The sequence below is a fragment of the Heloderma suspectum genome, chromosome 12 (assembly GCF_057233095.1).
Source record: "Heloderma suspectum isolate Gila_16-S chromosome 12, 16-S_ref, whole genome shotgun sequence".
In the NCBI taxonomy this organism is placed as follows: Eukaryota; Metazoa; Chordata; class Lepidosauria; order Squamata; family Helodermatidae; genus Heloderma; species Heloderma suspectum.
The window spans coordinates 12,039,588-12,052,922 of NC_139469.1; the positions used below are offsets into that span (position 1 = coordinate 12,039,588).

Here is a 13,335-nt window from a genome sequence, read left to right on the forward strand (position 1 = left end):
ACCCAATACGTTAGAACTTTGTGGTTTTCTCATTGGGACATTACTAACTCCTTTCTACCTAGTACCACTGATGCTGAACCATAGTCTAAATTCATCATTTTAGGCTGCACTTTGGCAAAATCTTGAATTTAATTTATTCTTTAGAAAAGACAGAGAGAGAAGATTTGCATTTCTGGATAACACTATTCCTTCCTGGGTTTTCGGGTATGGCTGACAGGGGAGGAGGGGAACGTTTACCTCTTCTGAAGAGAGCAGTTCACTGTAAATAAGAGCCCAGAGGCATGCTACAGCCGTTGTGCGGATGGCAGCTGCTGTTCTTCCAGCTTGCCACTGCAGATTAGGAGCCAGGATGTCTTTTATCACAATCTCAAGGTAGTTACAAAACTGCCTGAAGCCAAGAACAAAGAGGAGCAGAATAAAAGCTTTGTGCAAACGTGATGGAATGACTGGGAGGATGAAAAGGCACATTTTCAGTCTTGAAAACAAGATAGCCAGAACAGGAAGAAAGGAGCATGAAAAAGAAGCGGGGGGGGGGGGGGGAGGCAACGACGACACCCTAAATGATGACAGCGCATGTTAACTGTATTTCATTACTTCAATTTCTTTTGAGGTAAAATAAGTGAGCTTTGTATAAACAACGTTTCAGGAAGAGGGAGGGAGGGCAGGCACCCTTTCAGCATCTGGCTCTGCCAATAGCGTCTCTTCTCATCCTGATAGGCCCCTTACTCTGGTTTCTTGCGGTCAGGTCGCTCCCCATTGACCAGAAGAGGCTGTGATGCATACCATGAAAAAGAATGATTGATACAGGGGAGACACACCTTTTGACAGGAAACCTGGTTTGCAGGTAACCAGGGTACAGCGGGAGCAAGCAAGCGTGTATGCGGCTTCACGGTGGTCATTGCTTCCGTTTACATCTGGTTTTGTAAATAACCCAGGAATACCCTGTTCCTGGGGTCTGGTCATGATGTGTAAACCCAGCACTCTGGGTTGTTAAGAGTTAAAGAACTCAGAGTTTGAACTCATGGTTTGTTGGGTTAAAACTCTGGGTTATTTGACCCTAAACAACCCAAAGTGCTGAGCTCACACGTCACGACAACCCAGGAACTGGCCATTTACAAAGCCAGATGTAAAATGGAAGCAACAAGTATGCAGGAAGCAGTGTACTCTGCTCACTAGAGCATGGCCACAGCTAACTATGGTTTGTTTAACTCACAGTTAGTTGTGATGTGCGAATTTGGTCAATATCATATGATTAACCAACAAATGGAACATTTGGCTCTCTCAGACTTAATTTCAACTTTCCTCTGTGTCATAAGGCAGAATCAGGAAAAATTTTTAGATGTCCAAACATGCTTCTGTAGTATCAGCAGCAAGGGTATGGATAGGAAAGGTTCCTCCTGTGCAAGCACCGAGTCATTGCTGACTCCTAGAGGGACGCCGCTTGCGCTGGCGTTTTCATGGCAGACTATAGCGGGATGATTTGCCATTGCCTTCCCCAGTCATGGCTACCTTTCCCCCAGCAAGCTGGGTACTCATTTTACCGACCTCGGAAGGATAGAAGGCTGAGTTGACCTGAGCTGGCTACCTGGGACCCAGCTCCCGCTGGGATCGAACTCAGGTCGTGGGGAGAGTTTCGGTTGCAATACTGCCGCCTACCACTCTGCGCCACACAAGGCCCTATGGGTACGGATAAGGACCAGCCAATTCTTGTAATGCCTTTGCTCTGAAGTGTGACATCTGGGGAACATTCAAAAGCGAGATAACAAAGATAGAGCTTGAAAGTTTACAATCCCAATGATCAATCAACAAACTTAAAACTGGATATTTCTTTCCTCCTCCACCAATCACAACCTTCCTACTTTCTTCTGGCACCAGGTTACTATACAGATTCTTTTTTCCTACCAAACAATACAGTACAGAGTTCTATGTCTATAATGTTTTACTCAATCTCAAAGAAAAATGCTGATACTCAAACCCTTGGATAATGGGAATGACAGATTTCCTAACCAACCTTATTTTGACAATGGTCTGCTAAGCAAGGATTTTTACTGGCTACACATTGCATAGGGTTTATAATCTAATATTTAAATATACACAGGTATATAATTAAACAATTTCTGTTGCCAGTTTTCCAGGCATTCCTTGTTTAGAAGTTCTCTAGGAACCACCAATTTTAAACTGGTATCTTCTGTAAGATGAATCCTTCCAAAAACAAACCATTTTCATTTTGAACAGATTTCAGTTTTAGATATTAAAAACTGGTTCATACAATTATACAGCTGCAACTTGACCTTGCCTGTCACACATGATCAAACACTGTGACTGCCTTGGCAAATCCTGGAAAAGCACTTTTGCAGGGATTCGTGCAACATGAATTATGCACATGATGCCAGCCGTACACAACTCACTCACTGGACACAGGATGGGAGTCCACACGTGCGATAATTTCAAGTGGCTACCAACAGCCTCGTGAACTGGCCTTCACAACATTGATTTCCCAATCCTCCGTATTGTTCTTCCTCCAGCAGGTGGCATTTAAGCATCAGTAGTGAGGAGAGAAACAGCTTTGTGCTCAAATAAAAGCTAACCACTCAACGATCTTTTCCCCAATCTAACGTTAGTGCTTAAGAACAAAATGTATATAGGAGGGCTTAGTTGAGTAAAAATGTGGATTCACATTCAGATTTGCATCCTATCGAAATCATAGCAGTGTGGATAAATGGTATCCCTGCATAGACGCAGATTCCAATGCATTGTCTGATTTCCTCAAGCAAGTGATATGTGCGCAGATCTCCTTAGCTAGATGAGGGCATTTATGTTTTCAAATCCAAATCAATTTAATGTGGTGATTGGTAAACCGCTGTGCACATCAGCTGCCTGGATGTGGACAGCCGGTTGTGTGCAGCCACCGCAAAGTGCAAGATTACGTTCTTACATTCTACCGACACTCCTATATATTACATTTTCTATAGGCATGCAAAATATACAGACACACATGTACAAAACAAGGTATAGCAATGGTTGCACTTTGTCAGCTGGCCACAGTCAGGGAGCCACCATGCCGCGCAATTTCTAAACATTTCTAAATTTCTAGAAAAACACTGTCATGTGACCAGTCTGAGTATATCTTTTAAAACTTGATATTATTTAACAGCATTTATTAATACGTTACATCATTATTATTAATAATACTTATTAAAAGCTACACAGAAGAAACGGCTATGGAATTATTTCAAACCTACGCTTAGCTCCAAGGTGGTCTAAGTCAAATGACCCTTAGGAACTTTCACATTTTCAGTAATAGCGTCTTTTAATCCCTTAAATAAAATGTGTCAAAACCACAAAAGGTGGTTCTTCAGAAGAGCCACTGACTCACCTGCAAAGGAATGCTCTCCGTGACGATGAATAACATTTAAAAGCAGGCTATTTTTAATATCTTTCAAGCAAAACGGGAATAACATTGCCAAATTGTTCAGCAAAATGAGATGTCTGCTCAAGAGCTGTTTAACAAGGTACATTGAAGCCTGTCAATTTGAACCATTAAAACACACACACACACACACAAGCTACTGCCAGATAATAAGGCCTATTGTATGGTTAAAAGAAAGTGCACACCTGTTTAAAAAGATAAAATAGTTGTTCAAATATGGCTGTTGCTCAGAATGCGATTTAAATTGCAGCCTTCACTCCCCGCTGAGGGCCTGGGTTGCACCCAATATTAGCAATCATCGATAAAGCACCATTCCTAGGCTTGCAACATCAAAAACATGACCTCAAGAATAGCTTACCCATAGTACAACATGTGATTTTAAATTGTCCTTTTTAAAATGAAGGTGTGAAAGGGATCAGCACAAAACAACAAAAATGAGGGGAGCTATTAGAGCTGGATGCGCCTGATCTCAGAAGTCAAGCAGGGTCAGCCCTGGTTAGTACTTGGATGGGAGACCGCCTGGGAATCAGGCTTCCTGCATTGATCAGGGGGTTGGACTTGATGGTCTTGTAGGCCCCTCCCAACCTTGTGATTCTATGATTCTATAACAACAGAAACAGAATAGCAAAGGGAGATGTAGGCCTTGAGCTAGTTCTTGAAAATAGGTAGCAAATTTTGGAAATTTTACTGGGATACCAGAGGACACATGAAGGCCCTTTGCTCCTGAGGAAGAAACTGAAATGGGTTGGACAATCTTCACATCATAAATGGCTTTTTCAAAGGAGCATTTATTAATACATTACTCAATGGATTAGCTCCTGTGGCTATTCATTCCTTAACTCGCGCAGGTGCTCTCATTGACTTCAAGACAATTTTTTTGTGAAAACAGATTTGCAATGTTGTTCTTCTCAACAGAGGCACTGCACCTACAACAGCTGCAAGACAGTCAGAAAACCAACAGGTACAGCTTCTCTCAGCATGGAGTCAGTGGTGGACAACAACTTGACAGTGGTGGACAACCACTTGATGTTTTTCTGCCCATCACTCAGCTGTTGAAGGCACACAGCCTCTGACTAAGAAAAGGTGTCAATCCTACATGAAAGTGTTGCTTACCTGGCCTTTTGAAATGTTCTGAAAACATGCCACTTAAAAAAAATGATTTGTAGCAAATAAGGCATATGAATTCTATTTTGGGGGGAGGAGGGAAGACACTGATCCTTCTAATAAAGCCACAGCTCGTAATCCAATCAACACAGCTCCTGTTTAAATTTCCCTAGGCTCAATGTTACCAGGTTAACATTAGCTTAGGGATGTTTTTTAAAAAAAAAAATTGTACGCCTGCTTTTTTTGTTACTGGGGCCAACATAGCTACTAAGACTGATTTGCAATCACTGACATCACTGTAGCTGGTGGGGTTTTTTTCTCCACAATTCCTCCCCACCACCAACCAAAAAGCCCTACCTCAGGCTGTGGAATGTCAAGGGTTACAATGCAAAAATGGCTGCTTGCCAGGGGATGAGGCAGGTGTTGGGACTTGCTGGCTGGCTCCAGCCCAAGTGCTTGGAAATTTAGTTAGTGTCCAAAGCTCGGCATAGGGCTGGGAGCAGCAGCAGCAGCAGCTTCTGAAAATACCTCCCATGCCTTTCCCAAAGCCAGCCCCACCCTTCATAATACTGTAGATCCACCTCAGGGGCTTCCCCTTGTTTCCTCAGTGCACATTTACATTTACTGCCAGAAATAAATCAAATCTCACTATGCAATAATACTGCAACACGTTGTTGCCATACACTGTTGGGATTTATAGATCAGGCGAGGGACATCATTCAATCAGCTCCGAAGTACATATGCTTTCTACAATATAAGCAGCCATCTAGAGCAGGGATGCAGGTGCTGTTTGGATTGTCCAGAACAGATGTTGTTGGACTGCAACTTCTATCAGCCCTAGCCAGCATACCCAATGGTGAGGGATGACGGGACTTGCAGCCAACAAGATCTGAAGGGCCATCTGTTCCCCATCCTCGGGCTAGAGATACAAAGTATGTCTCTTACTAGAAAAGCTCCAGCTACGCTCCTTAAGTTTAGGAGCTCCTTTTCTACAAGAAGTTTCCAGGCTCATACAATTACGAGTAAAGCTTTAAAACCGTAACACAAAACTTGGGAGGGAATATGGGCGTAACTGGAGATCTGTTTACAGTAAGCTCTGAATTCTGCCTTTGGGTTTTTCCATTTTTGAATTGGGTCTCTTGGTGCTACCACCAATTTTTTTTAATACAATTTTCACATTTCTGCTAGTGAACTAGAGCAGCCTCCTCTGACTGGGTCTATACATCAGACAGCTTGAGAACAGAAACACCTCAGAACTGGAGTTATTGTGAGGGAACCAAACCACAAACAGCAAACAGAAAGCGCAAAAGGCAACGTGTCTGAACAGTATGAAATGGCGCTTACCCTTGAGAATTGACAGTCTCGTTAGGTTTCTGAAGCAACTGGCATAAAGATGTGAATAGCTTCAGACGCATCCGGGGGTCTCTGGAAGTCTGAAGACAAGTTTTAAGAATGTGAATAAAATCCTGGAGAGCCTCACCTATTACAGGACCTAGGAAATAAAGGTGGAACTACTGAGTTGTGTACTAACTGGTATTAGTTAGTATATTTGCATCAAAAGGCGTAGCGCTAGAGACAAGCAAAACCTGTAAAACAAATTAAAACTATTTTGCTTTTGAAATGGAGGAAAGCCAACATGAAGCAAAGGGCAAGAAACCAGTTGGGCTGGACTGGACAATCATATCCCAGGTTAATAAGCCAAGATACGAATGAGCCTTGAGGGTATGCATACAGCCGCTTTGTGCGCGAGTGAACAAACCAGGAAGTTGATTATTAAGTATAGTTTCCTATGTCATCTGAACTGTGAAACTGGTTAATGGCTTTGGAACAAGCCAGGATATTAAGCCAACTTCAAACCATGGTTTCCTATCCTGGCTTGTTCCGAAGCTGTAAACCATAGTTTCCCAATTTGGATGAGATGGGAACTTATAGTTAATGGAACACTTCCGGATATGTTCACTCACTCATGAAAAGGGAGGAATAAGGGGCTATGTGTGCAGCAGAATCGTTTGTTCATAGCTTATAAAGCTGAGATATAATCGTCCAGACGTGGCCTATGAGAACTTTTAGGTGATCATGAGATTCTGGAATATTTTCTAATATGTCTCAATTTGAATAATGAAGACTGACCAATGGATTTAAGAGGAAATCTAACCTTGCTCCATTCACATTACCTGAATGGGTGGCGATTACATCCAGTTGAAGTAATTCTGGAGAGTAGCAGGTCCAATTGTCATGAGTTAAAGATACCCATTCCATAAGCTGAGTGATATGTTGTCGGTACAGGTCAACAACACCTGCCAAGTGCTGCACCTCAGCCAATGCATTAATTGCCTCTTCTAACTGTTGGGTGTAGAGAAAAAAAAGACAAAAATGTTTAGAAAAGTTGAACAAAGAAACGCTCCTTGCATAATGAGCTGTTTACACGCCAACACCTCACAAACATGGGTTCATAGAATCATAGAATAGTAGGGTTGGAAGGGGCCTACAAGGCCATCGAGTCCAACCCCCTGCTCAATGCAGGAATCCAAGTCAGAGCATCCCTGACAAATGGCTGTCCAGCCTCGTCTTGAAGGCCTCCATTGTGGGAGAGCCCACCACCTCCCCAGGTAATATGTTCCATTGTCGTCTTGCTCTTACAGTCAGGAAGTTTTTCCTGATGTTCAGCCGGAATCTGGCTTCCTGTCACTTGAGCCCATTATTCCGTGTCCTGCACTCTGAGATGATCAAGAAGAGATCCTGGCCTTCTTCTCTGTGACAACCTTTCAAGTACTTGAAGAGTGCTATCATATCTCCCCTCAGTCTTCTCTTCTCAAGGCTAAACATGCCCAGTTCTTTCAGTCTCTCTTCATAGGGCTTTGCTTCCAGTCCCCTGATCATCTTTGTTGCCCTCCTCTGAACCCTCTCCAGTTTGTCTGCATCCTTCTTCAAGTGTGGTGCCCAGAACTGGACACAGTACTCCAGATGAGGCCTAACCAGTGCTGAGTAGAGGGGAACTAGTACTTCCCGGGATTTGGAAGCGATGCTTCTATGAATGCAGCCCAAAAGAGCATTTGCCTTTTTTGCAGCCACATCACATTGTTGGCTCATATTCGGCTTGTGATCGACAACAGTTCCAAGATCCTTCTCGCTTGTAGTGTGGTTGAGCCACGTATCCCCCATCTTGTAACTGTGCATTTGGTTTCTTTTTCCTAGGTGCAGAACTTGGCATTTGTCCCTATTAAATGTCATTCTGTTGTTTTCTGCCCAGCGCTCCAGTCTATCCAGATCACTTTGAATTTTGTTTCTGTCTTCCAAAGTATTAGCTATCCTGCCCAATTTTGTGTCATCTGCAAATTTGATCAGCATTCCCTGCACCTCCTCCTCCAAGTCATTCATAAAAACGTTGAAGAGCACTGGGCCCAGGACTGAGCCCTGCGGTACCCCACTCGTTACCTCTCCCCAGTTTGAGAAGGTCCCATTGAGAAGCACTCTTTGAGTCAGATTCTGTAGCCAACTGTGGATCCACCGGATCATTGTTTCATCTAGCCCACTTTGAGCTAGTTTGCTCATCAGGATATCATGGGGCACTTTGTCGAAAGCTTTGCTGAAGTCGAGGTATATGATGTCTACAGCATTCCCACGGTCTACAAGGGAGGTTATGTTTGTTTTTACTAGCTGACTAACACAATACCAATCAATACCTGAATTCTTCAGGTTATGCCACACACCAAATATCCCTTTAAATGACCACCTTTCCTAGCAGTTGATTCCTCTGCCTTCAAGGCACAAGCATCCTTGTTTAGGAATCGAGGCCTCCTTGTCTGCACCCTTTACTATGCTCTGTTAACTTGTCTTGACCCAACATACATTCAGCTGCCTGCTTAATCACTCTGTGGTTTAATCACTCTGTGGAAAGGCAATGAAAGGGGAAGTCCACTTCCGTCAGCACGGTTGACCCTGAGTAAATCTCAATCCAACTTCATTTATTTTAAAAATTATAGTGTGCTTTAAAAAAAACTTGAGAAAAATATGCATACAATAAAACAAAACCACAAAATGCATTAAACCATCAGAAAACACCATCATAACAACCAAAACATTCCAAAAACAACAACTCATCCCCCCCGCCCCCAAACCACACAAAGTGAATGCACAGAGAAAGAAAAACAGACTTAACCTATTTATAAGGCAGGGGGCGGGGCAGGGAGAGAGAGAGAAGAAAGAAAAGATTCTCAGGATTCTAATAAATGTATTGGTCACCTGGATAATGCCTTTGTACTCTCAGAGGATGTCTATTTGAATGCTATCAGCACTGAATAGCTATTTAAGACTTGTCTAATCAACCTACTTTTCTTCATAATCATGTTCCATCAGGAATGTATTCTTTCAAATAACCAAACATCCCCAGACTAAAAGATGGAATCTCTTTGTACAAGCCTAGGCATTCCAGTTCCATATGTCAACATATTCTTCTAGCTTCCTGTACATAAAAAATGCAAAACTAACCTGCATTAAATTTACAGTTTTAGAACTAACTTTCAAAACTATGACTTTTTGGAAATTGCCTGCCAGTGTGACAAGGGCTGTAAATACCAGCTTAGATTATCATGCCTAGAAGCAACAGAACAGGAAGTAAAATAGCCATTAAATGAAGGAGTAAGTCTGGCAACAAAGCTTGCTTAGGCCACCAAAGAGTATTATAAAAAGATGGCCGCCTGATTTATTTGGCATTTGACTTGGGAAGAAAATGATTTATGGTGGTGTGATAGTAATCAGAAAAATAAAGGCCAGTCTTTATCAAAGGCATCTCTGCCTGTTGCCTCTGATTTTAAATAATGACTGAAACATTTTAAAGCTTAGGATGGGCGTGGAGGTGAAAAGGGCAGCTACTGAAAAAACACTGCTGCATCCTTTGACTAAGCACAGAAAGAAAACATAAAAATCTGAGTTGCCACAACTAGCATGAAAAACACCAGTATCATCTGCAGCAGATTTCTTTATGATTTTTTAAGCACACATAACCCTAGGCTGAACAGTAGCTATCATATTCTCCGTACAAGGTATTTTAGGGTTGCTCTGATGTTGGGAGGTTGCTTTGTTTTTTTGCTAAGATAACCCCTCCTGCAACAGTTTTGGAAAAACCTCCTCAGTTTTTTCTCAACAATGCTAGCTCCAGGAGATTAGAACAAATCCACTCTTTGAGACCACTTCTTTATGGATAATCTTTTCCCTTCAGGGAAGCTTCAAATAAAGGTTTGATAATGAAGCCCAGATAGTATTCTGAAATCCTGCCGTGAAAACATGGTACAGCGCATAATTAGTGATAAGTCTCGATTTTCAGTTTTTCATCTGGTAGCTTATGGGAACGGGCATAGCTCAGTGGTAGAAGACATGCCTCAAATTCCCAAATTCAATCCCTGGCATCTCCACTACAAGGATTTCAGGCAGCCAGATAGGGAAAGGCATCTCCTAAGGACTCTGGAGAGCTGCTGTCAGTTAGACAAGACTGTACTGGACATCCACTAGATTTGGTATCAGGCAGTTCTGTCTTTGTGGGTGAGGCATATAGGCAAATCATTACACGGGGGCAGCACAGAGCTTTGTGGGCTAAATGAAATGCTTTGGCAGACCAGATATGGCACTCGGGCCTAGCGTTGCTGACCCCATACTTGCTGCATCTTTAAGAGTCTTTGCTGCTCCACTCTGAATTGTGAAAATCTGAAGATTAGACGCCCAGAAAGAACCACTAAGTACAGCCACATTTAGCTTAAAGAAAGGAACAAAATAAAGAACCCTATGTAGTGGCAGTTCTGTCAAGGTTACCTTTACATGGAAGTGCCCAGCACTTGGTATTGCTGTTATTGTTATCAAAACCTTTGTTAGCTGAAGGCTTATTTCTTTACAGTCTGCTTGGCACACATCAGTGAGAGCTTCCACACAGCGAAGCAACTGCTCCACATAAAAGACCTACCAAACACAGAAAGAAAATGAACATTTTTACAAAGCGTTTGTTGTCACTTCTGCTCCCTGCTTTGCTCCACTTTAGTCAGATGATCAAGTTCAATCTATTACCCTTATGGTGTGTAAATACTTTTGGTCATGAAAGCTCACTTCCACTCACCCAGATAGTTCTAACTAAGCTGCTGCTGCTATAATAATAATAATAATAATAATAATAATAATAATAATAATAATAATAATAATAATAATAATAATAATAAAAATAATTTATGTCACTTCCCTCTGCAAAAAGCAGTCTCAAAGCCACTTATATACACAGAGAAATCCATAATTAATGTAACAGAACCCCCTCCCCACAATCAGTATAAACCATAACCAGCACAATAATTCAAATACAAGTAAACACCATGAAAACATAGCCTAAAAACAATACAATACGAAACGTGTTCATCCACAATATATGAAATCTCCCCACCACCACCCTCACACACTAGAATGAACATCACAAAAGCACCCCACATCAACTGGGCCATAAATAATGTCCAAATGTTTGGGGAAATAAGTATGTCTGCCTGGCACTGAAAAGTGTTGGCACTAGGCAAGCTTCCGGGGGCTATCACAGAAAAGGCCCATTCCCAAACTGCCCTCCCCCACACCTGAACGTTTCTCAGAGGGGACGCACAGAGAATGGCCTCTGAAGCTGACCTCAGGAACCGGGTATGTTCATACAGGGAGAGGCAGTCCTTGAAGTATTGAGGCCCTGAGCAATGTAGGTCTTTATAGGTTAAAACCAGCACTTTGAACTTGGCCCAGAAACAAATGAGCAACTATTAAGTTCTCTGGTGATTGGTCATGTAAACACTCTCAATAGAAGACAATCCACTGCTGTCAAAAAATGGTTGTGCATGACGCCTAAGGTCTGGGATAAGGGTACATGGACGTACATGATCTGGACACTCTTTCATTGTAGCTTATTTCACATTCTCCTTACCTCTTCAGACCGCTGACTTATTGCAGGGCGGGAGAGTGTGTTGGCAAGGAACACCAAGTGAGGCTGCAAGATTTTCCTCGGAGAGCCTTGTATAACCGCTGCTAGAATCATGAGATAAGAAGGCATAGGTGCTTTTTCGAGGTCAGACACAATTAACTTCAGAGACACTGCTGGGCTGACAAAGGCTCCAATCAGCTCTGCTGCTTTCACGCACTATAAAAGGGAACACACACAAAAGCTGGCCAGATTGTAAGATGCAAAAGACCAATCAAGCTCAACATGGCCATTAAGCACACACACACACACACTTCAGGGTACCAGCTGTTTTCTTTCTTTTTTAATGCTTCAGAAATTGCCTTGTAGGCCTATCTACTCCTTCACTCACTCATGATTATATGCATGACAAAGTTTCCTTGACATGTACCAAGAAAGCTCAGAATGAGTGCTCACATGCCTTCTTTCAACACCAGCCTCTCAAACTTCCCTGAGAAAATTGTGAAGACACAGAAATGAGGTATGCAACATCCAGTGTTAACAGAATCTTTTAGCCTGCTATCAGGCAGACGTCTGCACAGGATTTACTGGTTCAGTGTTTTTTTTAAGTGTTCCTTTGAGGTACCTCCTTTCTCTACCAAATTTAAAACTCTACCAAAGGAGGCAAAAAGAAGACGTGAGCCTCCCTTAATGTAGTTAATATTTAAAAGCTCCGAATTGTGTTTGGAGAGAAAGCCTTATCTCCTTCTCTGTCAGAGAGGAAGAGAAGCAGTGGAGCATGACTGAAGACCATTCATATTTGCTTGTGCATTGCAGTATAAGTCTGCTCAGCAGAGAACAGGTTCTTTCATCCTTGCTGTTAAGGTGGATGCTGAGCATTATGCATCTTATAAACAGCACTTGCGGACCTCCTACTTGTGCTGTAAGTAACTGGAGCCTTTGGAAAGCTTCTTCTGTCCTACATTAGTTGGTGGGAGCCTAAGTATTCAGGCGCACAATGGCTACGTTCACAGATAATGATAAACTAGGATTCCTAGCTTATCCAGGCTTCATGCGAACAAGCAGCGTGCTAGTGTACACAGGCCATTTACTACTCCCTTCTTGCAAGTAAGTAAACCAAACCAGAAATGAATAGCTTACTGTGACATCCAAACACTGCATCCTGATTTGTTGCTTCCAAATAAGCCAGGATTTATAAGCCAACAATAAAGCTTGGGTTGTTGCTGGCTTATAGTCCTGGTTTGTTTGGGAGCAACAAACCAGAATCCCAGGTTCAGAAGTCATGATAGGCTATCCATTTCTGATTAGTTCTACCCACTTGCGCAAAGGGAGGATTGAAGTGGGAGCAAATGGGCTATATGCACCAGCACGCTGCTTGTTCACAGTAAGCTGGGATAAGCCAGGAATCCTGGCATACCATTATGTGCGAACGCAGCCAACAGGAACATAGGAAGCTGCCTTATACTGAGTCAGACCATTGGGCTATCACCTCAGTACTGTCTACACTGACTGGCAGCAGCTCTCCAGGGTTTCAGACAGAAGCCTTTCCCAGTCCTAATTGGAGATGCCAGGACTTGAGCCTGGGGTCTTCTGCATGCAAAGTCTGCACTCTACCACTGAGCTATGGCTCCTCCCCAACGTTCCCCAAAGTTCAATGCTCTACAAACATTTTAATGTACTTTAACCTACATAAATGTGGGCTCAAGACTAACACACAAATTAAACCAGCACTCTGCCCACATACTTGTATTCCCTTCCCTTCCCTTCACCCATCCATCATAATGACAGACAATTTGATTGACTTTATATTTAAGACTGTCTCTTATTTTGGTCATGTAGCAATTCCAGTGCAATGTGTTGTCCTACTGAGTAA

The 13,335-nt window shown here is 42.5% G+C and overlaps 1 protein-coding gene across 3 annotated transcripts in view; it reads right to left on the minus strand.

The window, feature by feature from the left end:
• DNAAF5 (dynein axonemal assembly factor 5) overlaps positions 1-13,335 on the minus strand; it is a 43,765-nt gene that overhangs the window by 7,990 nt on the left and 22,440 nt on the right. For 2 of the 3 annotated variants that reach the window (XM_084818405.1, XM_084818403.1), the window contains exons 6-10: positions 11,469-11,681; positions 10,340-10,483; positions 6,709-6,877; positions 5,879-6,026; positions 238-388 (exon numbers count right to left, since the gene is read on the minus strand). In XM_084818405.1, coding sequence (XP_084674531.1) covers positions 238-388; positions 5,879-6,026; positions 6,709-6,877; positions 10,340-10,483; positions 11,469-11,681 — 825 coding nt within the window. The remainder of the gene's footprint in view (positions 1-237; positions 389-5,878; positions 6,027-6,708; positions 6,878-10,339; positions 10,484-11,468; positions 11,682-13,335) is intronic. The other variant, XM_084818404.1, reaches the window with a different exon arrangement.